The following is a 22,457-nucleotide window of genomic DNA, read 5'->3' as shown; positions in this document are numbered from 1 at the left end:
TAAATCCTGTGCATTTACCAGGAAGATGGGTGGCATGTTCTTTTCCTGCTTTTGTCAGTCGGGGAGTCAAGTCAGGTTAGCAGGCTGCTCAGTTCGAAGTCTACCTGGGACCAGCTTGGGCTCTGGGCCACAGGTTTCTTCTGGTGCCTGAGTGGACTGATTTCCAGATCTCACCAGTGGCCTCTGACTAAATGAGCTTTGTAGAAAGGCTTGAAGGGAGCCTACAGTCTGTTGCAGGTGTGAAATAAAAGCTGGTGGGGGGGTGGGCTTTGTAGTTTAAGATGACCACCCACTCCCAAGGCTGAATGTCTTTTCTTTCCCTCTCTTAACACATCAGAGGTTATGTGGGCCTTTGAGGGGTGAACCGGTCTGTGCGGAGTCCACCACGGGGAAATCTTGGACAATCTATTCAAAAGGAGTTGTCTGGATGACCCCTTCGGGTACTGGTTGCAAGTTTCCTCTTGCTCCTTGGAAACAGCCAACTCAGAATACCAGCAGGGATGCCTGCCCTGTCTCGCTTCGTTTCCCTGGCTGTCCACCCCACTCCATCAGTTGCTGGGCATTTTTTGCAGCTACTTCTCTCCAACACCCTTAATTCCCTTTCTGCTGCTAAAAGTTATTTTTAAACCACATTCATGTTGTTGGTTCTCTTTCTCTGCTCTCTCCCCGCTTCCTCAAACTAGCTATCTCTGCTGTCAGTTACTGAATGACACTCTGCAGAGCTTCCAAGCCCATTTGTTGTTCTGATCCACAGCAGGCTCCTTTTTCTTTTTTAAAAATATCCCACCACCCCCCAGCAACCCTTCAGCTTATTTGAATGATGGCTGTACCATCTTCTTATACTAAATATAAAGAGACTTGGTGTGTCTCTGAAAACCAGACTTCCTGTCAGTTTGAGAGGAAAGTATTCCCCCCCCCCCCCATGACACAAGAAAGTTGTAGGGAGATATTCTGAACACCAGTCATAAGGGTAGTTTTGTTGTAATTGAACAGCAGCTCCCAATATTCACAGTGAAAACTTGAGACCTCACAGAATAATGAATTTAGCGGTTCTTCGCCTCGCCACAGGCAATGCAGGCATTAGCTGTGCAATTCATAAGAAATGAAGATGAAATTGCGCTTAAATTGGATCTTAGAATTGCTTCTGAGGTTGCTTTTGGAAGATTGTGATGGGTTTTTAAGAGCTTAAATCCCAGTCTGGAGATGTAAGCCTTTGAATTGTGATACCTGCTTGTCTTTAAGAGAGGGCAGCCTGCAGAGCAACAGAAGCTGAAAATATCACTCAAAATGGGTGGCTTTCCTGGGCCCTTGGATAGAGGTCTTGGACTTCTGTGAGTGCACCTCTCAAATGTTCATGAGGTGTGCATGAGCCTTCCTGGTGCATTCTTCAAAAGCACCACAAACTCCCTCTTTGCAACAGTTTTATTTCCCCCTCAGTAGGGACGCGATTGGCACTGTGATCTAAACCACTGAGTCTTTGGGCTTGCTGATTGGAAAGTCGGCAGTTCAGATCCGCGTCACCGGGCTTTGTCCCAGTTTCTGCCAACCTAGCAGTTTGAGAGCATGCCATTGCAAGTAGATAAAATAGGTATCACTGTGGCAGGAAGGTAAACAGTGTTTCCATGCGCTCTCGCTTCCATCAGTGTTCCATTGTGCCAGAAGTGGTTTAGTCCTGCTGGCCACACGACCTGGAAAGCTGTTAGTGGACAAACACTGGCTCCCTTGGCCTATAAGCGAGATGAGCGCCGCAACCCCATAGTCGCCGTTGACTGGACTTAAGTGTCCAGAGATCCTTTACCTTTTTTTTTAACCTATTCCCCCCTCAACTTGTAAAAGACCCGGTTGACCTGGCCCAGAACATGAACCTTCATTACTGTGGAAAAACAGGGTGAGTTTTTGAGCAAGGGAAGATGACAGACTTTTCCAGAACGCCCTGGGTAAGGATACCCACTTAAGTCTGGCATGGTGTGGATAAGGCTACCAGTGGGTTCTAGCCATGATTGCTGTGCTCCACTTTCGCTGTTGGAGGCAGGATGGTTCCGAATATCAGATGCAGGACTCTTCCGTTCCTAAGAGTAGATATGACACCATCAGTTTACTCCTCATTTTCTGCTGAACTGCTGCTAAACCTTCCCTTGCTGTCATTTTCTCACACAACCTGTGGTGGTTTACGGTTCATTGGTGGCAGAAAGAATGAGCAATAATCTGCCTTTTCCTTGTGGGAGTAGAGTAGGGCCACATTCACACCATACATTTAAAGCACACCTTTACCACTTTTAAACAAAATAAAAAAATTCCTTCCAGTAGCACCTTAAAGACCAACTAAGTTAGTTCTTGGTATGAGCTTTCGTGTGCATGCACACTTCTTCAGATACACGCAGGAGGTTAGGTGTATCTGAAGAAGTGTGCATGCACACGAAAGCTCATACCAAGAACTAACTTAGTTGGTCTTTAAGGTGCTACTGGAAGGAATTTTTTTATTTTGACTATGGCAGACCAACACGGCTACCTATCTGTAACTGGAACCATGGAAGGCACCACTTTTAAACAGTCATGGCTTCCTCAAAGTAATTACAGAAGCTGTGGTTTGCTAAAGGTGGTGAGAGTTGTTAGGAGACCCTGCATTCCAGAGCTACAATTCTCAGAGTTCCCTGGGAAGAGGGCTTGATTGTTAAACTATTCTGGGAGCATTAGCCCTGTGAGAAAAATGGGTGTCTTCTAATAGCTCTCGACATCCCTAACAAACTGTAGCTCCCAGAATGGATGATTAAAGTGGTATAGTTAGGACTGCCATGCATCTGAAATTTCCCAGCAGTGCCTGGGTGGGTTAGCTTAAATGTCCAGGAAAATCCAGACTTCCATGTTGGAAGTGTAGATTTTGGAAATTTTCCTTAAAAGTAGCTCAAAAACGTCCTTTTCTTTCTTTTCTTTCTTTTTTGTGATCTGGCAAAAAAAGTTTAGCACCTTTGAAGAAAAAAAAACTAAGCAACTTTTGTGTTTGGATTTTCACTTTTTGAAATATGGCACCCCCCTATTTTTATAGTGCTTTAAAAATAAGGTGTAAATGTGGCCCATGTTTGGCTGCCAATAAAGTAAGGTGGTTCTCTCAACATACTGGTAGGAAAGACTGAAGGAAGAAGTTAGATTATCATGCTTAGCTCCCCACCCCACACCCCACACCCTTTTAAAAATGACAGCCGGTTTTGTTCTTTGTCTTTGACAGATGCCTGAAGAACAGGCGTTTAGTGTTCTGGTCAAAATCATGTTTGACTACGGACTCAGGGAGCTTTTCAAACAGAATTTTGAAGATTTGCACTGCAAGTTTTATCAGTTGGAGCGACTCATGCAGGTAAGGGGTGCTGTCTGTCCCCGGAGACCGAGATTTGACCGGGGGTGGGGTTTCATCCGAGAGAGTGATGCTCTTTGCAAGGTGAAGTCCAGAGGTGATGCTAACAGTGGTGGCCTGGCTGAGGGGTGGCCACATGGCCTTTAATCATGAGACAAGCTGTGCCACATTCTTCCCTTGGCCATTTTCTTCTTCCCACGACTATCGCAACGGCGTGTGTAGCACAGTGGCAGGGAGAGTGGGGTGGCTGCTGTGATCCTCATTACTGGACTCCAGCTCCCATCATCCCTGCCTACTGACCATGCTGGGAGTTGGAGTGCAGCACAGCTTCCCCCAGCCCTGGAATAGCATGCCTTTATTCTCTCCCCTTCAATTTCTTTCTTTTTTCTTTTTAAATTGTTGTTCTTCTACCAAGTGTACTTGAAGCATCTTGTGAATTGTTCAAAAGAGCCACACACTATATATTTAGTGTAATAATGAATGAATGAATAACAATAGAGGAGAAGCAGTGGACTTTAATAATAATAATAATAATAATAATAATAATAATAATAATAATAATAATAATAATAAATAATTGATACGACAACCCAAGAATTCATTAAGTGAAAATGCTTAGTCAGATTTGTATTGTCCGTTAGGCAAAGACCATTGCAATACTAGTCACCAAAAACAGTAATAAGAATCCAAGAACAAATTAAAACATAGATTGTCAAAATTTAAGATTGCAAAGTTCCTCAGTTCATTTAGGTTTAGGTTTTGTAAAAAAGATCCCCTTGGCAGTTGTTTTTTGCTAAAAAAAAGGGGGGCTGCAATTTTATTTTTTACTAAAGTTACCCTATAGGTAACAGACTTGTCTACATTTGTGCCAGCAGCCGTCTGATTGATCCCTTAGAAAAAGAATTTATTTGCTCCACATCTGAAAGCTGCTGGAGGTGCAGCTGGGGTGGGGAAGCACACGCGGGAGGCCATTCCACAGTTTTGGGGCCACACTGGAGTAGCCCCCCCCCCCAACCACGTGTCCACCTACCACATCTCCAGCGATGAAGGAATTCGCGGCAGGGCCTCTGATTAGCACTTTACAGTTTGAGCAGGCTCACATGCCTGAATCCCCGTGTTTCTAGAATGCCAGGCAAGTGAAAAGTTCCTTGCCAGGTCATTTGCAGTAGCCTTCAGCAGCCGGCTGCCCTTGGGCATCTTGGCATTTCAGCAGGCCATTGGGGTCATTGGGGGGGGGGACGGGACGGGACACTGGGTCTTGCCCCTCCCCTGCTGCCACCATTAATGCACCTGAATGGGTGTTTTTTGAAGCTAGTTGCTGCCCAGGGGCGTTGATGTCCAGGAGACCTAAACGTTCTAAATTACGTTAATGGGAAACTTAAATGTTCTGTGGTGCATTATGAGTCCGTTGCGTGCTTCCATCTTAAACAGCATCTTGCAGATGAGAAGATGGTTGTGTTATTTATTTATTGCTATTTGGGGCAAACTTTTGTCTTTTTCTTCTCTTTTAGGAGTACATTCCTGACCTCTACAACCACTTTCTGGACATCAGCCTTGAAGCACACATGTATGCATCCCAATGGTTCCTCACACTGTTCACAGCAAAATTCCCCCTTTATATGGTCTTCCACATCATTGACCTGCTGCTGTGTGAGGTAAGGGCGATCGCCTTTGACAAATTCCATTAATCCCGGCCCTTCACATGGGTATATTTAGTTATAAACTAAACACACGAGAGTTCCTCTTCCTTGTAAGCAAGCAAAAATAAAAGGGTGGAGAGAAGGATGGTATATATAAAGAGTTTCACAATCATGTTCATTTTCATAGATGTTTTTCCAGCCTTCTGTAGACATGGCATCATGTCTTCCAGCCAGTGCATTAGATGTTAATCTCCAATTTCTTAGAATCCACCTATTGTGTGCCTGTGTGTGATCTGGGCATTGAGTCGCTGGCAAAGGAGGTCAGCTTTGTCCCCCTTAATCTCTGAATGGCTGTGTGCAAGAAGCTGGTGCTGGAGGAAGGAAATGATTCAGCAGCTTCAAGAAAGTTTTGGGCATAAATGGCCGGGTTAAGTTATGGGCAGAATGTGGTGCCAAGAAGAGCTTGCTAAAAGCTTGCTTTTATTGTTGCTTATAGTTCTCAGGTGGCGCAGTGGGTCAGTCATTCTTGCTGTTAACCAGAAGGTTGGTGGTTCAAGCCCACCCAGAGATGGCTGTGGGCAGGACTCCTGCCTTGCAGGGGGTTGGACTAGATGACCCTCAGAGGTCCCTTCCATCTCTTTGATTCTATTACCATTATGGTTGTATCAGCTGCAGAAAAGAATGTACATGCTAATACAATATTTAAAGAAACGACATCAACCAAAATATATTGTTACATTAAAATATATAGTAAAAATAAATGAGGCAAAAATAAATAAATACAAAAGGTTAAAAGGAACTAATGCATTAAAATCACCTCCATTTCTAAATGCTGCAACACAACAAGAAGAATGCTGAGGACTGCTATGCTGTTGACAAACATGCTTGATGGTAGAGAAGTCTTTTTAGTTTGAGACTATTTTTCACCTTGCTCTTTAGTCATATAGAGGTCCCAAGGAAACTCACAATTCATATATAAAAAAGAGCCCTCCCTGCCATCAGGCTTACAATATAAAAGGACACGACACACAAGGAAGATGCACTGTGAGGGAGGAGGAAATCAGCATGCTTAGATTAGACGTCTTAGTTACTTGGGAGAAGAGACCCACAGGTCTTTTCCCTGTGGGACCCATGGCCAATTGCTTGGGTAAGGTCTTCCCGTGCCACTTTCTAGTACGTGCTGTTCTTGTTTGAGTTCATTGTTGTCATAATGTGCTAGGAATATCCATAAAGCCGGGGAGAGATTGCAGCTCAGTTGCATCTCCAGTTACAGCGATGGGAGAGATCTTTGCTTGAGAGCCACTGCCAGCCTGGGCAGGCGATGCCAGTCTATATGACACGGGAGAGGATGCCTTTGTGGACTGTTGGCCTGCAGAGAGAGCAAACCGCTATCCCTGGCTTTGTGCTACTACACCCAACCCAGGGACTGTTGCTCATTCCACCCTCAACAAACCACAGTCTGTAAGCCAAGAGAAAACCTTGCCTGCAGATTGTGGTTCCTTAGCAGTGAAACAACACCTAGCCCATGGTTTGGTCATAGCGCTGAAGCCAGAGATCATGGTTTGTTTCTTCCTGGTGCTATTGGAAAGGAGCAGAGTGAGCAAGAGAAACAAAGCAGTTCTGTGGAAAACGCTTAAATGGGGTGTGTCATGGTGTGTGAACGAGGGACATAGTCTGACCTGGTCTTAAGGCAACTGGGTATTAATCACCATTCTGCATTTGGCAGAAACACTTTTGGCTTTGGGGCTTCTGATTGTTTTGGGATTCTGATGGTGTGGAACTCTGGTGAGGAATTGTTTCCCCTCCTTTTCTGATTTAAATATTTGAAAGTCATTGCCGATTCATGCTGCCCCATACCCAGTTCCATTTGGGGCACCTTCTTAGGGACCAGCCTGCCATACCAGGAGAAGGGATTGTGCGTGACTCCAGCTCCTGTCAGGCCAGCCTGCAAGGCCTTTGGCTGGGAATGAAGGGAGTTGCAGTGCAGCAGCATCTGGAGGGCATCGTAAGGGTGGGCCTTGATCTAGACTATTTGGCCATGTTCGGAGGGTTCCCCTGGATTCCCTTCCCTAAACAAACACCGGATTGTGCAAGGGGCATCCGTGGGGGCTGAAGGTTCAGACCTGGATAATCTACGAACTTTCCCCAGTCTTCGATGAACTTTTGGTCTTTGGTGTATCTGATTTTCCCAGTTAATTTATCCAATTCCGCATAGATTACAGTTCGTAGATTATCTGAAAAACATATGTGGCGTGAACACAACGCTAGTGGGATTTCAAGAGGCACTGTAAAACCAGAGAAGTATTGTTAATATGAAATAGGGGGAGCAGGGAAGTATAACGGCAATACGAAAGAAGGGAATGTGTAACTAAAGTTATAAATACAGATGATTGTCAGAGACGCTGAAGGAAGTTCAAAACAGAGATAATTTGTTGTTTTTTGGATAAAAATGTATAACTGTATGGAAAATCAATAAAATTTATTTTTTTAAAAAAAGAAGGTTCAGACCTGGAAGGAGAACTTAAAAGTGGAATTCAATGCAGTGTAGTGTTCTTGTTCGAGAGATTTAGAGGGTTCCTCCAAACCTTGCAGCAAAATTGACGAAACATGTCTGAATCACATTTGTGAGGGAGCAGTGAACAGAGCACATTTTAGCCAGGCAGCAGCAGCAGTGGTGGCGGGAATGGCTTCCTGGGAGGCAGTTTTAATAATTTGTGTACTCGCTTGCTAATTAGCAACATTCATTAATTCTCAGTGGACTTTCCCCCTCGGAAAATGGCACAGTTCTCCTGTGCCCCCTTTTACTGAGAGATCGTTCTGTTCCTTTCCCAGCTGGGGTCTGTGCTCCTCGGTGTGTGTATGTGTGTGTGTGTGTGTGTGTGTGTGATGGGGCGGAGAGTGGTGCACCCTGCTGAAAATAGCAGCTATCAGCTCTGCTCTGGCCTGTCTCTTCTGAGCTGCCAGAGGAACTGTCTGCCCATTTTCAGCTTTTCGTTTTCAAGCATGAAGGATAGGAACCCTTTCCTGAAATCAAAGCAGTTCAGGTGGAGGCTGCATCCCATGATCTAGTTGTGCAAATGTCTAGGCACTCTTCTTTCTCTCTTCTCTGCCCACAATTACAAGAAAAATATATGCAGACTTGCTGGTGGAGCTTGTGTTCTAGGAAGCTGTACAGCAGCAATGAGCTGTTGAGTCTTCTGGGTACATTTAGCTTACGTCCTCACCCCCTGCAGTAAGATGACGCTTAGTAGAGGATATCAAGGCTTTGGAGCAGAGAGAAATACCTGTCTGTTTAACAGACTATAAATCAGAATGGGTTCTGGGGCTGATAGTTCTCGTCCAGAACAGACTTGGCAGAGACTGCTCCGAATGTTGGTTTTGTCTCTCACTACTTTTCTTTCTTGTTTTTTCCCCTGCAGGGCATCAGTGTTATATTCAATGTTGCCCTTGGGTTGTTAAAAGTGAGTATCCAGCCCCTCTGTTCCGCTTCACACGATTTGTGCCGAAAGCCCTGCGGTGAATGTCTGCACTGTAGAAATCCTTAAGCCGTCCTGCAGAATTATCTTACAATTTTTAAAAGCAGGGTCTAAAAGAAAGAACTTGGCAAGAGAATGACTAGTGGGTGCTGGCTCCAGTGGAGTGAGCTTTACAATGGGGCTCTTGCTGAACACCTTGGGGCTCTCTCCCCACCCATGGGGCCATGTTTGCAGCGTAGAAAAAAGCGCTGGGGTAAATAGACATTATTTTTTTAAAAAAAGGAAGGAAGGAGCCGGGATCCAGTAACTCCCCACTGGTAGTCGGGACAGACTGTGAGCAACCTTCCCTCCTGCCCACCTTGGACGGGAGTGCCTGTCTCTCTTTGTCTTCCCTGGGGTGGGGTGGAGTGGGGAAGGATGAACCGTACTTTGCTAGGAAGGACCTAGCAGAATGAGGCTTTCCTCCCACTCAGTGCCTGCATTTTGCCACTAGCGTGGGTGGATAAGGAGAGCAGGGAGGCTGCTCTTGCTTCAGAACTTCCTGCCATTGTCAAAACTTTCAGTTTTAAACTGTCTGCGACAATCCAGACATCCTGTCCCTTAACCTTACTAGCCTTCCCTCCATCCTGTCTTCCATCACAAAGGACTCCTGCCCCACAGCAGCCTGCACCAAGGTGCTGCCCTCAGGGTGCATGGGACCGCAAACCTCACTGGCCCCAACCAGCAGGGGGTGTGTGTGATCTGGCACTGGGCTGCAGACAGCCACACAGGAAAACAGGAATGTTTTGTGTTGTGTTGTGGGGGTTTTGTGTTTTGTTTTCAATAAAGCGGAGTTAAATATCATTTCCAAGTTCTTCCCTAAGGAAGAAATGAAGCTACTTTTGCCACCACTTTCCTTGGTTACAGGATGTGGGTGCCACACAATTTCATTTTCCAGAAACCCTTTTTCTCTGCACTTTCTCAGACAACTAGGGACGACTTGCTGCTGACTGACTTCGAGGGTGCTCTGAAGTTCTTTCGCGTGCAGCTGCCCAAGCGATATCGCTCTGAGGAGAATGCCAAGAGGCTGATGGAGTTGGCTTGCAGCATGAAGGTATGTGAGTGGAACCACCGGCCCTTGCGGGGTTGCATTTAAGTGGAGCCTTGCTATGAAATACTCGGGGGTGGGGGTGGGAGGGTGAATATGCCCCTCATGCACTGCCAGCAGCGATGCCTCCTGTTCTGGCTGTGACTGGAGACTTTCCAGACAGTTAAATAGCTGCTGTAAAGTGGAGGGAGGAAGACTTGCACTGCCAGAGGGAGTCTTGGTGGAGCTTCTGCATCATTGCCAGTAGAGGGAGCAAGAGGACAGGTTTTGTGCCGCTCCAACATCCCTTGTCTGACCAAACTGCGGGAGGCAGTGGAAGACAGGAGTGCCTGGCGTGCTCTGGTCCAGGGGGTCACGAAGAGTCGGACACGACTAAATGACTAAACAACAACAACATCCCTTAACAAAACTGTTGGTATCCTTCCTGGGCAGCCTCTGGCACCAGCCTGGGCCCTCCAGATGTTCTAGACTGGGGCTGATGGCAGCTGTAGTCCAGAACATCTAGAGGAGAGCCTCAGGCTGGTGCCAGAGGCTGATCTTTTTGCAAATCGTGCTCCCCATCCCCTTCTGATTGACAGTCTTGCCTGTTGTTGTCCTTTCCGTTCATCTCTCACAGTGATAATTGCCTTTTTGTAGGGTGAGCTGATTGGCCTTTCAGCCAGCCTCAAAGTAAACCTTACTTCATTGGGATGGGGGACAGGTGGGGGCCCCAGGTTTGCTAGCTGGCATGCCCATTCACAGGGATAAGAGGTTGGAGTGTGTTTGCTTCACTTTTCCCTTTCCCTTCCTGCATTTACTTCCCACCTTTTCTCCATGAAGCTCAAGGTGGCATATGTGGCTCCTCCCCATCTCATTTAATCCCCAAAACAACATTCCTGCGAGGTAGGTTAGGCTGAGAGGCAGTGACTGGCCCAGGGCCATGGCCGAGGGGGGTTTGAACCCTGGTTAGACACTCTGCTACACCACACTGTTTGTTTTGCGGAGCAAATATACTGCTTAATCCAAGTCAAAAAAATAAATCCAAGGCTTTAGATTTGTGTGATAACATTTCAGCAGTTAGAAAAGCAGGGCACTGGGTAGTGTGTTTTCTTAAGTGTCAGGGAATGTTAAAAAACTGCCAGATTGCATAAAAGAGGGGGTCTCCAGAAAGTCCGTGCCACAATAGATATGGACTTAGCACAAGTTAAAATGTACAGGTTAATAAATGCTACCTGAGCCCCACTCCCAGCCTGAAGCCCCCTCCTTATTGAGAAGCCAACCTTGATATGTTCCAGCTCTCGCTTGAGGTGAAAACATGAAAGATTGTTCTGGGGAAAATGTCTGTGTTTGTGAGGCAATGGCGAGGGAAGAGGAGACCTGCTCCATGGAGCTTGGATCAGTGTGTGTGTGTGTGTGACATTTGCTGAAGATGCTTTGAGGCGCTCTAAGGGTTATGTGATGGGGGCACTGTCCTTCTGAAGTCACAGCCTCTGTCCCTCTCCCGACATGCACAACTCCTCCACACATGTACTGATAAGAATTCATTTATCCTCCCTACTGTGTCCAGTGACAAACTCTGTAAATTGGAAGGGTGCCTAACTGTAAGCTTCCTAAGCAAGAGACTCCCAGCCAAATAAATCATCAGAGTTCCGTTTTGTTTTTATAAAAAGGCTCCAGCGGATATCTTGAGTTAAAAGAAGCGAAAGCGCAGCTTCTCCACATGTCTTGACTGAGATGCTCTTGATTCTCTCCCCGACCCCTAGATTAGCCAAAAGAAGCTGAAGAAATATGAACGGGAGTACCATGCCATGAGAGAGCAGCAGGCTCAGCAGGAAGACCCCATAGAAAGATTTGAGGTAATTTATGTTATTCTGTCATGTTGGGGGCCAGCCTTGGACCAGATAACCACACGTGTCTCAGTGTTGTATTGTGTAGGGACCACAGAGCAGGGACGGTCTCAGGCAATCCTTTCTGAGAAGGCAAATCCATAACCAGGGGCACCACCACTGAAAAAGTCCTGCCCCTGCTGGCTATATGCAGCATTTAATTCCAGCCTTGTAATTCAGTCAGCAAAAGTCAGTCTCCTGCCTGTTTACACACCCCATGTCTTTGTTGGTGGGCAAGCTGTTGGTGGCCTCCATAAAAAAGACATAAGGAAGCTCCTTAGCCCCCTATTTGCAGTGCCAAGTTCCAGGCAGCTACAATGAATGTTTAATTGCAGGGTTTAGGGTGGAGGCTACCCTCTGGGGTGACCGCTCTGGGGGCAGTTGTTTGGGGGCACCTAGAGGCTACTGCCTTGAAAATAAGGAAGCATCTTGTGGAGCAGGGACGCTCATCCCTTGGGTGAAGCATTGGTAGCCTTCTAGGAACTTAATCCAGTGTCTTCTGAGGTGGGGTCACTTAATGAGTCATTGATTCAGGAACTTGCTATCTTTTGACTCTTTTTTGCCTCTATTCAGCGAGACAATCGGCGCCTGCAGGAAGCGAACATGAGGCTGGAGCAGGAGAATGATGACCTGGCCCACGAGCTGGTGACAAGCAAGATCGCCCTGAGGAAGGACTTGGACAATGTAAGAGCCAGAGGCCTTGCCTGGCCATTCGCTGCCCTTCGGTCTGTTTGGCCGCCATTCTCTCTCGGTGCCCCTGAGGACAGAGCCCGTCTTTTGTGAAGGGCTGTAGCCCAGCGACAGGGCATCTGCTTTCCATGCAGAAGATCCTGGGTTCAACTCCTGGTGTCCCCCAAATAGGGATTTGGCTTAAGGCAGCTTCCTGGGTTTTGCCCTTTGAGAATCCATTCCCTGCCTCCAGCCTTCTCAGCCCAGTTGACTTGAGAGCAGAGCCCCATGACCAACATAAACTGGCTTTATCCCTAGTCACTTGCACCTGAGTGTCCTGGGGAGGGTTGCTGTGTGACAAAACAGTTGTGGGAGCTGGGTACGTTTAGCCTGTAGAAGACAGAGATGTGATAGGTAAAGGTAAAAGTGTCAGGATAACAGAGGTCCCATGGAAGATGGAGGAGGCTTGTTTTCTCCTGCTCTGGAGGTGGGACCCGAACCAGCGGATTGAAAGGACAAGGAGATTCTTGCTGCGTTGGCATAGGCAATACGGCCATGAATCGTAGCAGCTGAAGACTTCTGGGCCCCTGGTTGGGGAAGCTTGCTCTGATGAGGCAAAGCATTTCCTTTTTTGCAACTATCCAGGCTTCCTTCTTTTCTTTTTACTTTCTACCAGTTTGGCAGCAGGTCTTTGGATCCTGCCCAGCCTTTCCTGTGCCTTATCACAAATAGCCATGCACTCTCTATTGGGTCATGTAAAATGGCACCAGTCGACTTGGTTTAGCCAGGTTCTCATGTTAGGACAAGGCAGGAATGTTCCCAAAACAGTGACGGTGGATAAGTCTGCCATCTTCTCAGAGAGCAGTTGACTCAGGAAGAAACTGGGAAGATTTGTTCTGTGCAGCTCCTCCTAGCCAGCCTGTTTCTTCTGGCACTTGCTGGTTTTAAAAGACCTCTGAACCTCTCTGTATTCACATAATCCCAGAACATTGTGTGGGAGGAGGAAACAAATGAAGGTTACCTGGCAGGTGAAAACACTGGAGGGGTGGATGTGCACAATGGATCCCTTCTCAATGTCACTACCCTGTCCCTGGGAGGTCCTCATCTTGGAAAATAGCAGGAGAGGCAGATGTTGGAAATGACACTCGCTGTGCTTGTAAAGCAAGCAAGCTTTCTGCTTCTCCTTTTGTCTGGATTCCCGGTTGAAAAGGCAGTGCCTTCAGCGCAAACCCTTGTTTCAGTATCGTGGGGTGTCAGTATCGTGGGGTGCCCCCCACCTTGGCCTCTCTCCCCCTTTTGTATATGGAGTGGGTTTGCTGCTTTCTGAATGGTCTCAGATATTACCAAGGCTTTATTCTAAATTTAATGTGGAAGACCCAGCCTCAAATCTCAAGTGCCTGCCCATGTATACACCCACTTCTCCACAACTTTTTATTTGCTATTTGCAGAATTGCTGCTTTCTGCTAGGAATGTTTTTTTTAAATAAATAAATAAATAAAACATGACCGGAGATGGACTCTGTGACATTTTGGCTCTCCCATGTTTGGCTTTCCCACAGGCAGAGGAGAAGGCAGATGCCTTGAACAAGGAGCTGCTGATGACCAAGCAAAAGCTGATAGATGCTGAAGATGAAAAGAGGCGGCTGGAGGAGGAGTCGGCTCAGGTTTGGGCCATGGGGCAAGGAGGTGGGGATGGTTAGGCTGCTCTCCCTCCTCTCCACCAGTGGGAGGGAGAGCAGGCACGGCAAGGGCAGAACCGCCGGTACTAAAGTCCGGCAGCCTCTCTGGGTGGCTTTTCTGTGGTTCTGCCCTTGCCAAACCCAGCTGGATTCCAGATACCTGGGGGGGGGGGAGAGGAAGGTCTTGTGCCAAAAAGACATCTAGAGTAGTCACTGTGCAAGTCTCTTTCAGGAGAGGGTTCTAGAGTTTTTCAGGGCACCACCACCAAAAAGGCCTGTCCCTTGGTGCTGCCATCCCCTCCCCAAGCATATTCAGAAGGAGGGCCCATGTGGAAGACCTTCAGGCTTGGGGGTGGGTGGGGAAGGTACATACAACTCAGATGTGAAAAGTTACTGTGCATCTTTGCTTGTAAGCAGAATGGGAGCCGTTTGCTTTTTTGCCCAGCCCTGATCCCTCCTGGTCTTCCTTTTGCAGCTGAAGGAGATGTGTCGCCGGGAACTGGACAAGGCGGAGTCTGAGATCAAGAAGAACAGCTCCATCATTGGAGACTACAAGCAGGTGAATGCAGGGGTCTTCCAGGTTGCTGGCTGCAAGGGGAAGCCTTCTGTCTTGCTGCAGATGGATGCAACTCTCATGAAGGCTGCTCCACCCTGATGCCCTCCAGGGGGTGATGGACTTCAGCTGAGGCTGATGGGAGTTGTATTCCATCTAGACCAGGGGGCTGGGACATCCTTGCACATGAGCAGAAGAGGAGAGGCCACAATGGGTAAATGGAATCTCTCTCTGCAATGGCTGTGCATATCGCTTCATATCTGTCTTTTGGACAAGTCCTAACCATGGCTTTCTCAAGGCCTCTAGCCGGCCATTTGGGAAGCCAGGACCAAGGACTTGAATGGGCTCAGCTGAAGTTCTCTCTCTGTTTTGGTAGATCTGTTCCCAACTGAGCGAGAGACTGGAGAAGCAGCAGACAGCAAATAAAGCTGAGATTGAGAAGATTCGGGTAAGGAGCGTCTCTGCCAGGGCATTGGTTGGGTTTAGCACTAGGTTGAAGGCAGCTTGAATCCCTTGGAGGGCATGTGAGCTGAGGGCTGTGGTGCTCAGGTCCTGCCTTCAGACTTCGCATTTGGGCATCTGGTTGCTGAGCCAGATGGGGTCCTTGGCCTGATTCATGCTGCTACAGGCTCTTTTGGCATCCTCTTGAAACAACCCCTGTGCCATTTTAGGATTGGGCCATTTCTGGGATTCCTCCTTAAAAGCGTAATAATGTGTTGGAGGTCACCCCTGTTGCTTTTCAGTGGTGTTCATCCTGATATGAAAAGGGTGACTCTGAAGCCTCTCATCTCCCTGGGGACCTTCTGCTCCAGATGCCTACCCCTCTTTGAATGTGTGAGCAATTTGGACCTTGAATTACATATTACAATTGCAGCCTGCCTTTCCTCCCGCGAGCTCAAGGCAGCACACATGGTTCTTCTCTCTCCCACACCCTGAACTTCTATCCTCACAACATCCCTTTGAGGTAGTTTCAGCTGAGAGGCAGTGACCACTAACCCATGGTAACCTCAGTTAGCTTCATGGGTGCACGGTGATTTAGACTAGGGTCTAGCCTGACACTCTAACCCCCACAACCATACCAGCCATATGGGAGTCAAGGTGTGTTTGTGTGTGTGATGGAATAGTTCTTGGACTGGGGAAACTGCACTGGCAGCTGGAGTGGCTTTCCTCTCCAACAGGCAGAAATTTACCCCTTCCCAATTGAGTCATTCCAGAAGCAGAAAAGTTAGAAAGTCCTGTGATCGTTAAGTTTAAAGCTGCATCAGTTTGGTGTCCATAGCATCTGTTGGCCACTAAAGGTTGCCTCTGGGCAAAACTGCTGCTTTGGACCCAGGCTCCTGCCGCTAGCTTTGGGGGGCAAATTATGGGCATGCCAGGGGCAGGTTGGCACACAGGCTGCAGTGGGAACCCTGCTCCTGTGGGTGGGGAAGCTCACGGCCTGATCTCCTTGGCTTCAGCAAAAGGTTGATGACTGTGAGCGCTGCCGGGAGTTCTTCAACAAGGAGGGGCGGGTGAAGGTGGCCAGCGTTGCCCGGGAGGGCTCTGAGGAGGACACAGATGAGGAGAAGGAGGCGCTGAAGAACCAGCTGCGGGAGATGGAGCTGGAGCTTGCCCAGACCAAGCTGCAGCTGGTGGAGGCAGAGTGTAAAATCCAGGTAGGTCACATTGGGGGCAGTGGGAATGGGGCGGTGCACCAAGCCAGTGCCCCTGCCTTCCTACAAGGGTGAGTGGCTGTGTCCAAAATGAAATCCCCATTCTTAAGCTGGAAACTCCTGAGTTCTTCTCTTAAAAAATGGTTTCTGGAAACAAGACGACGTAGAGCTGGTGTGAATTTTGTACCCCCTGCTTAGGTTTGTTCAAGTGGGGTTGGGGAGGGAGTGGGGGTGGTTGTGTGCACAGAAATTGGGAGTTCTGTGACTCTCCTTTCCTGTTGCCTTTCAGGATCTGGAGCACGACTTGGGGCAGGCACTGAATGAGGTGCAGGCCTCCCGGAAGACCTGGTTCAACCGAACACTGAGCTCCATAAAGACAGTGACAGGCGTTCAAGGGAAAGAGACGTGCTGAAGGGGCGGCCTCCTCCCGCGGCCCACGTTCCCCCTTGGGGCACCTTCTGCCTTCCGTTGCTGCCTCGGCCAGTTGCCGATGCTGCTGCCATGTGGGAGAGAGAGGACCAGAATGTACATAGACTCTAGAAACACACAGCGCATGTTGGGGCTTTCCGCAGGTCAGTGGCCCAAGCTCTCTGTGAGGCTACCGTTGCGAGGCTCAGCGCAGGATCTTCATACTACTGATTATTTAACCAGGGGGTGTAGCTGTAGACTGGAAGCTCTTTTCAGAGGGGCAGGGAGGGGGACACACACACACAAAAACACTCCATTCTACAGTCTGGCTGGAGGCATTTCACAGGCCCAGGTACGAGAATTTACCAAAACCTCAGACTTACTAAGTTTACAGATACAATAACTTCTTTTTTTTACAGTTATAACTCTTTAAAAGAACAAAAGGGAAAAAATACTATTTCCAACAAGTTACTCCAGTGCCAGAGACCATACCCTCCCCCCCCCCCGCCTGTTAGTGGGGGAAGAAGCATTTGCATGATTACCTTTTGGAGCAGGTTCGCGCCCCCCCCCCCGCAAGTGTGTGAACACACCTCCCTGTGTCTCTTCCTTTGTCCACCATTTAGTTATTGTGTCACTAATCAATTCTATGCAAGTGGGTTGGAGGAGGGGGAGTGTCATCATTGTCTTTTCAAAGTACCTGTCGCTATTGGAGTCCTCCTTGTCTCCGAGCTATTTAACTTCTACCGTGGTCCGTTCCACATGTGGTTCATCTTCCAGAGCCATATATAACACATACCTGTACCATTTCGGTGGGCAGGACCTCTGGACTGAGTCAAGCTAAACTTGGGTCCTAATGAAGTCTGCGAGGCTTTTAACTCGCACCTAACTTTGTCTCATTGACTTGGGTGGAATCTTCAGATGCTACTTAGCTTAGTTTGGATCCAGCCCATTTGTGAACCAGAAGCTTCGTCCTTTTAACTTAACAAGCATTAAGACTGTCTGTCTGTTTAACCAGCCTCCCTTGCACTTTCTGGAGAGCTGCTCTGCCTCTGCGGGAGCTATTATCCTTTATCCTTTATGGTTTTGCACATGGATGGGAAGAGGGCAACACAAAATAAAGGGGTGGGGAGGGAAGGAGGGATCACTGCACTGGCTGCGCTGTTGCTGTGTGTAATGTTTCGCCATCTTTGCCTGGGCCTCTCCCAGGCAAGGCGTTTCGTGGCTCCAATGGCTGGCTGGGTTTTCCTTGTTCGTGTGCACCATTCCCGCTGCCATCATCCCTTCCCTTTCCCTCCACGCTTCCTGTAACTACACCGGTAGGTCCTAGGTCTGCTTGGATTTCTGAGCGCTTAGACTACCCCGAGACGTCTCACCAGAAAAGCTGTAGAATGGAGGTTTTGCACCTTTGTAATTTCTTCTTTTTTAATTTATACTGGTTTGTGCTACGCTGAAATGAAATAGCTATTGTATCAGCGGATAAACTTTTCTTGTGTGCAGCGTGTTTTGAGTATAAGCTGGTTACAATAAGAGGCACTGGTTTGTATATAAAGATAATTTGTATTTCTACGTTATTATTTTTTTTGTTGTTGACCAGACTAATGCTAGCTAATGCAGCCTGAGACTACCAGAGGCAAAAAGACCTTGCGGTGCCCAGGAGTTCATAATTTCTCTTCCCCTTAAAACTGTGTACATGAATATCTCGTATTGTTTTAATAATACCAAAAAATAACTGTAACTCCATCATTAATAGATGTGTGGACATTGTAGTAGAAGAGTAGTTTGCAGAGTATAGATCTTTGAATTGATATATAAACTAGTAAAATTGTATTACTATTTTCTTGTTGTCTTTCATTTTTAATGGAAATGTCATCTGGTCAATTTGTCTCTGCTGGGGCAGTAAGAAAGTTAAGAAAAGGTTGGGGCATTAGGAAGTGGCCTTCTACGCTCAGAGCAGCGGCACTCCAGCATTTCAGGCAATGTGCTTTACATGTAGGGAATGAGCCCAGTGCTTTCTGCAGACAAAGCAGCTGCTCTCCTGCTGAGCTTTGGCGTTCTTGGTTCCTGGAACCCACCCTCTCCAGCATCGCAGCTGTGTGTTGATCTGGGAAGAACATCACTCACAGTAAACACATCCATTAAAAGCCCCCTTGCACTGACCCACAGCACCTCGCTTGCACGGAAGCTCCCTCCTTGTTTCACATAGGAAGCCCTGCTGGATGGGGCCATGGGCTGTGTGTGTGTGTGTGTGAGAGAGAGAGAGCGTGTCTGTGTGCCTAAGCCTAAAATGACCTCAGGCTCTTGGCATGGGCAGCACCTTTGAGACCTGTGCTAAAAGTTCCCACTTTCCTTAGCCCTGGGAAACACACTTTTGGATGCATGGCTTGCTGTGTCTGGAAGCCTTGGGGTGGGCAGGCACGTGTTTTCCATTTAGTTATTGACTAAAAGAACATTGGTTAAAATGTTCTCCAGCGCAGTTTGGCCTGCAGGACATAGTACTGTTCTCCTCTCCCTTCATCCTCACCTAGACGGTGGCTCTGCTGAAGGTCTGGTGACTGCATCAGAATTTAGCTGGTGAGCTTTGTAGCTGAGCGAGCACTGGAAACTCTGCACTTTAATCCTTGGTTGCAATTTGAACCCATTTCAAAGAGGACGACTGCTGAGAGAGTCACTTGAGTCACTTTGGAAGTTCAACTGCTGAATGTTTACCCTGACAAGTGGGGAACGTCACAAGACATCTCTGAGCGCCATTATGGATATATTACAGGAAATTGCTAATTGTCATCTGTTAACTATCAGCTTGTTGGTCTATAGCAGCAGTGGCCAACTCCCAAGAGACCTACTTACAGAATTGAAAACTAGGGTTCAGGTCAAAGTTGTTGACCTTTTTTGGGAAAGGAAAGCCCCCATTTTGGGGAGTACAGGGCAGTGTTGTTAAGCTTTTTTTAGGGAGGAGGAAAAGGGAAGCCCCCATTTTTTTTGGGGGGGGGAACAGTCACCCAACAACAGATCACTGGGAAAACAAACAGCCTCACTGAGTAAACTCCGTCTTCCGTTCTGCAGATCAACAATGGTAGGCAGGGCGAGGGGGCGGGGCAGTATTCTATTTTTCAAACGCTAAGGGAAGGGACCCAGCGATCGGCCATGATCTACCAAAACCTCCCGGGGATCCACCATTGGATTGCGATCAACCTGTTGGGCATCCCTGGTCTATAGGACTGCAGGAAGATGCCTTACCCTGAGTATGACCATTGGGCCATCCAGCTCAGCAAACCAGCAATGGCTTTCCAGGGTATCAGGACAGGAGTCTTTGCCACCCACGCCTGGAAATGCTGCCAGGGACTGGGACCTTCTACGTGCCAGGCAAGTGCTGTACCACTGAGCTGCACCCCGTCCTTTAGCAGGTGCTGAATTGTGCCCATGGATGAAGGAGTGTTTTCTGAGTTGCTTCCAAGGTCCACTTTTCTGCCTGCTTGTGGTACCTTGGCTAGCAGTTAGAGAATTGGCTGCAAAGGATGGCTGTCATCGGGTTCCATGGCCAATCTGTGCACATGTTTGAAGATTCAGGTTCAACGTGGAATCGAGCCCCTTCTGCCCTGTGTGCGGCTCGTGGGCTGTACATTTGTTGATGGGTCTCAGAAGGTGGTGGACTCGCCTTCATTGGAGGTTTTTAAGCAGAAGTTGGATGGCCACCTGCCAGGATTCTTTAGCTGCGATTCCTGCACTGCAAGGAGTTGTGCTAGATGACCCATCCACCTCTACAGTTCTAAGCTGTCTGTGGACAAACTCTGGATCCCTCGGCCTGAAAAGTGAGGCGAGCACCACACCCCATAGTCACCTTTGACTGGACTTCACCGTACAGGGGTCCTTTACCTTTCAACCGCAAGCTGAAGTTTGCTCACTAGATGCAGCAGCTTCCAAAGCACGCACAGGTGTTGCCAGGCTGCCTAGCAAGGGAGATGTGCTGCAGCATTCTGCTTTGTTGCTAATTGCTTAGGAGCCTGTCTCTCCTTCCTCCCCTTTTGAATTTAACAAAGCTAAGAATAGCTTGGAGGCCACCTTGGGGCAGGCAAGGCGGCTGCTTTGTGCAGGAAGAAAGGGTGCCTGCCTGACCAGAGCATTTAAGGGGCGGTGTTGCTGTCAGGAAGCAGAAGGCGTGTGATGCTGGGAGCCCCCAGGGATCCTGCCCTAGTGGGCAGGGAGGGGACAGCCTGCTTAGAGGCTCTGTCTCCAGAGGCCACAGACATAGCAGGCACACGGTGGGGGGGGGGGTCTCAGCTGCTTCTCCAGAACCATTTTCGCTGTGCAAAGGCTGGGAGCCCAAAGGTTCTCCACCATCATTTTCCTCTGGGTTCCACTTTTCTAGGGGGTGGGGTTTCATGATGTATATTGCATGTTGTCCCTATAAAGTGCTTGCTGACTTCTTTTGTGTGAAACAATACATTTCATGTAATCAATTTTCATGAAGTATGGCTCATTCAGTGCAGCAGGGTTGTGCCCCCCTCCCAATCTCTTACAAGTCCTTTATTCAGTTTGTCTCAAGTTCCTTTAGCGCAGACAGGCGACTGTACGGAGAGCCAGCTGCCTTTCTGGCACCTGATGTACCTTGCACCTTAATGCATTGAAACCTCTGGCCACAGAATTGCCTCCTCCCTCTGAGAATCCTTTTTATTGCAAGGGCCGCATGCCAGTGGCAGGTAGGGCCAAAGGTGAAAGTAAGTGGAGCAACAAATCTGAATTTTAACTTTGCACAGTGGGTTAGCTTCTGCACATGTGCACACCCCCGTCTCTGTCCTCCATTCACACAAGAGGGAGGCATCGCAGTTCAAGAATAGGCAAAACCACTCTGGGTGTGAAGTGGGCTGGGGAAAGGTGTGGCTTGGGCTGAGACCCAAAGGCCAGACGAGAAGGCTTGGAGAGATGCATTCTGCCCCTCAAGGACCCCAACCCGATTTAGGCAATGTACTGCAGCTCAGTCTGCAGTGACCGCCTTGACCTTCTGGCCTGCTCTGTGCATGTGATGCAGTTGCCCTGGGCCACAGGAGTGTAAGAGCCCAGGGAGAGGAGGCAGGGAGCTGGCAGGCTCATTGGTCAGGCTTGGTGGCCCTGATGTGGCCACAATCACTTTCTTCAGCCACAGGACTCTACTGTGCCCCACCAGTTGCTCTTGACTGGCCTTCTGAATTGATGTTGCCAGTCAGCACAGCCAAAGAAAAATGTTCTGAAAGTGAGCCAGGATAGCAGGGATTGAGGACACCCAACGGAATATTGAAGTTCGTTGGCACAAATCAAAAGGTAAAGGTAAAGGGACCCCTGACCATTAGGTCCAGTCATGGCCGACTCCGGGGTTGCAGTGCTCATCTCACTTTACTGGCCGAGGGAGCCGGCATACAGCTTCCGGGTCATGTGGCCAGCATGACTAAGCCGCTTCTGGCGAACCAGAGCAGTGCACGGAAACGCCATTTACCTTCCCGCCGGAGTGGTACCTATTTATCTACTTGCACTGTGACGTGCTTTCGAACTGCTAGGTGGGCAGGAGCAGGGACCAAGTAATGGGAGTTCACCCTGTTGCGGGGATTCGAACCGCCAACCTTCTGCTCGGCAAGCCCTAGGCTCTGTGGTTTAACCCTCCAATCAAAAGGTAAATGTGATTAATTCTATCCTTGAATAATTTAGCCAATAAGTACTAGGAGCATAATAGAAAGATGCATCTGTGGAGCTTTTAAACTTTTTTTCATTTGGTTTCCCTTGGCTTGCAAAACACCTGTTTTGATTTCAGTCACAATCTGGAGGTACTTGCAGGGCGTGTTTTTAGCACTGTGGAATCCGGCGGAAGGAGAAGTTGAAGTAAAGTATGACTTCACCACGCAGAAAAAAGGAGAAAAAGGTGTGAAAATTGGCCCTTGCTTAATAAGCAGCTTTGGAATAAGATGGTGGTGTGCAGAACAGGTAGCTGCTTGAAGGAGAGAACGAGGAGCAGCCTTTTTTTATAAAAGAAAAAAAGCACACACACAAAAGTCATTGGAGGAAATGAGTAACTTAATGGTTTCCCAGCCTGGGCTGACTTACAAGCAGAAGCTGGCCGG

At 48.1% G+C, this 22,457-nt stretch overlaps 2 protein-coding genes across 7 annotated transcripts in view; one reads left to right on the top strand and one right to left on the bottom strand.

Moving 5' to 3' along the window:
* RABGAP1 (RAB GTPase activating protein 1) overlaps positions 1-18,207 on the top strand; it is a 189,824-nt gene extending 171,617 nt beyond the window's left edge. For all 3 annotated transcript variants that reach the window (XM_081179695.1, XM_081179696.1, XM_081179697.1), the window contains 11 exons: positions 3,224-3,349; positions 4,858-5,001; positions 8,406-8,447; positions 9,427-9,555; positions 11,292-11,384; positions 11,988-12,098; positions 13,642-13,746; positions 14,237-14,320; positions 14,691-14,762; positions 15,772-15,969; positions 16,256-18,207. In XM_081179695.1, the coding sequence (XP_081035821.1) occupies positions 3,224-3,349; positions 4,858-5,001; positions 8,406-8,447; positions 9,427-9,555; positions 11,292-11,384; positions 11,988-12,098; positions 13,642-13,746; positions 14,237-14,320; positions 14,691-14,762; positions 15,772-15,969; positions 16,256-16,378 (1,227 nt within the window). In that variant the 3' untranslated portion in view covers positions 16,379-18,207. The remainder of the gene's footprint in view (positions 1-3,223; positions 3,350-4,857; positions 5,002-8,405; positions 8,448-9,426; positions 9,556-11,291; positions 11,385-11,987; positions 12,099-13,641; positions 13,747-14,236; positions 14,321-14,690; positions 14,763-15,771; positions 15,970-16,255) is intronic.
* STRBP (spermatid perinuclear RNA binding protein) overlaps positions 1-22,457 on the bottom strand; it is a 154,327-nt gene that overhangs the window by 9,305 nt on the left and 122,565 nt on the right. The window lies entirely within an intron of this gene.

The sequence above is a fragment of the Podarcis bocagei genome (genome assembly GCF_964188305.1).
Source record: "Podarcis bocagei genome assembly, chromosome: Z".
NCBI classification, from domain to species: domain Eukaryota; kingdom Metazoa; phylum Chordata; class Lepidosauria; order Squamata; family Lacertidae; genus Podarcis; species Podarcis bocagei.
This window is presented reverse-complemented; position numbering and strand designations above follow the sequence as displayed.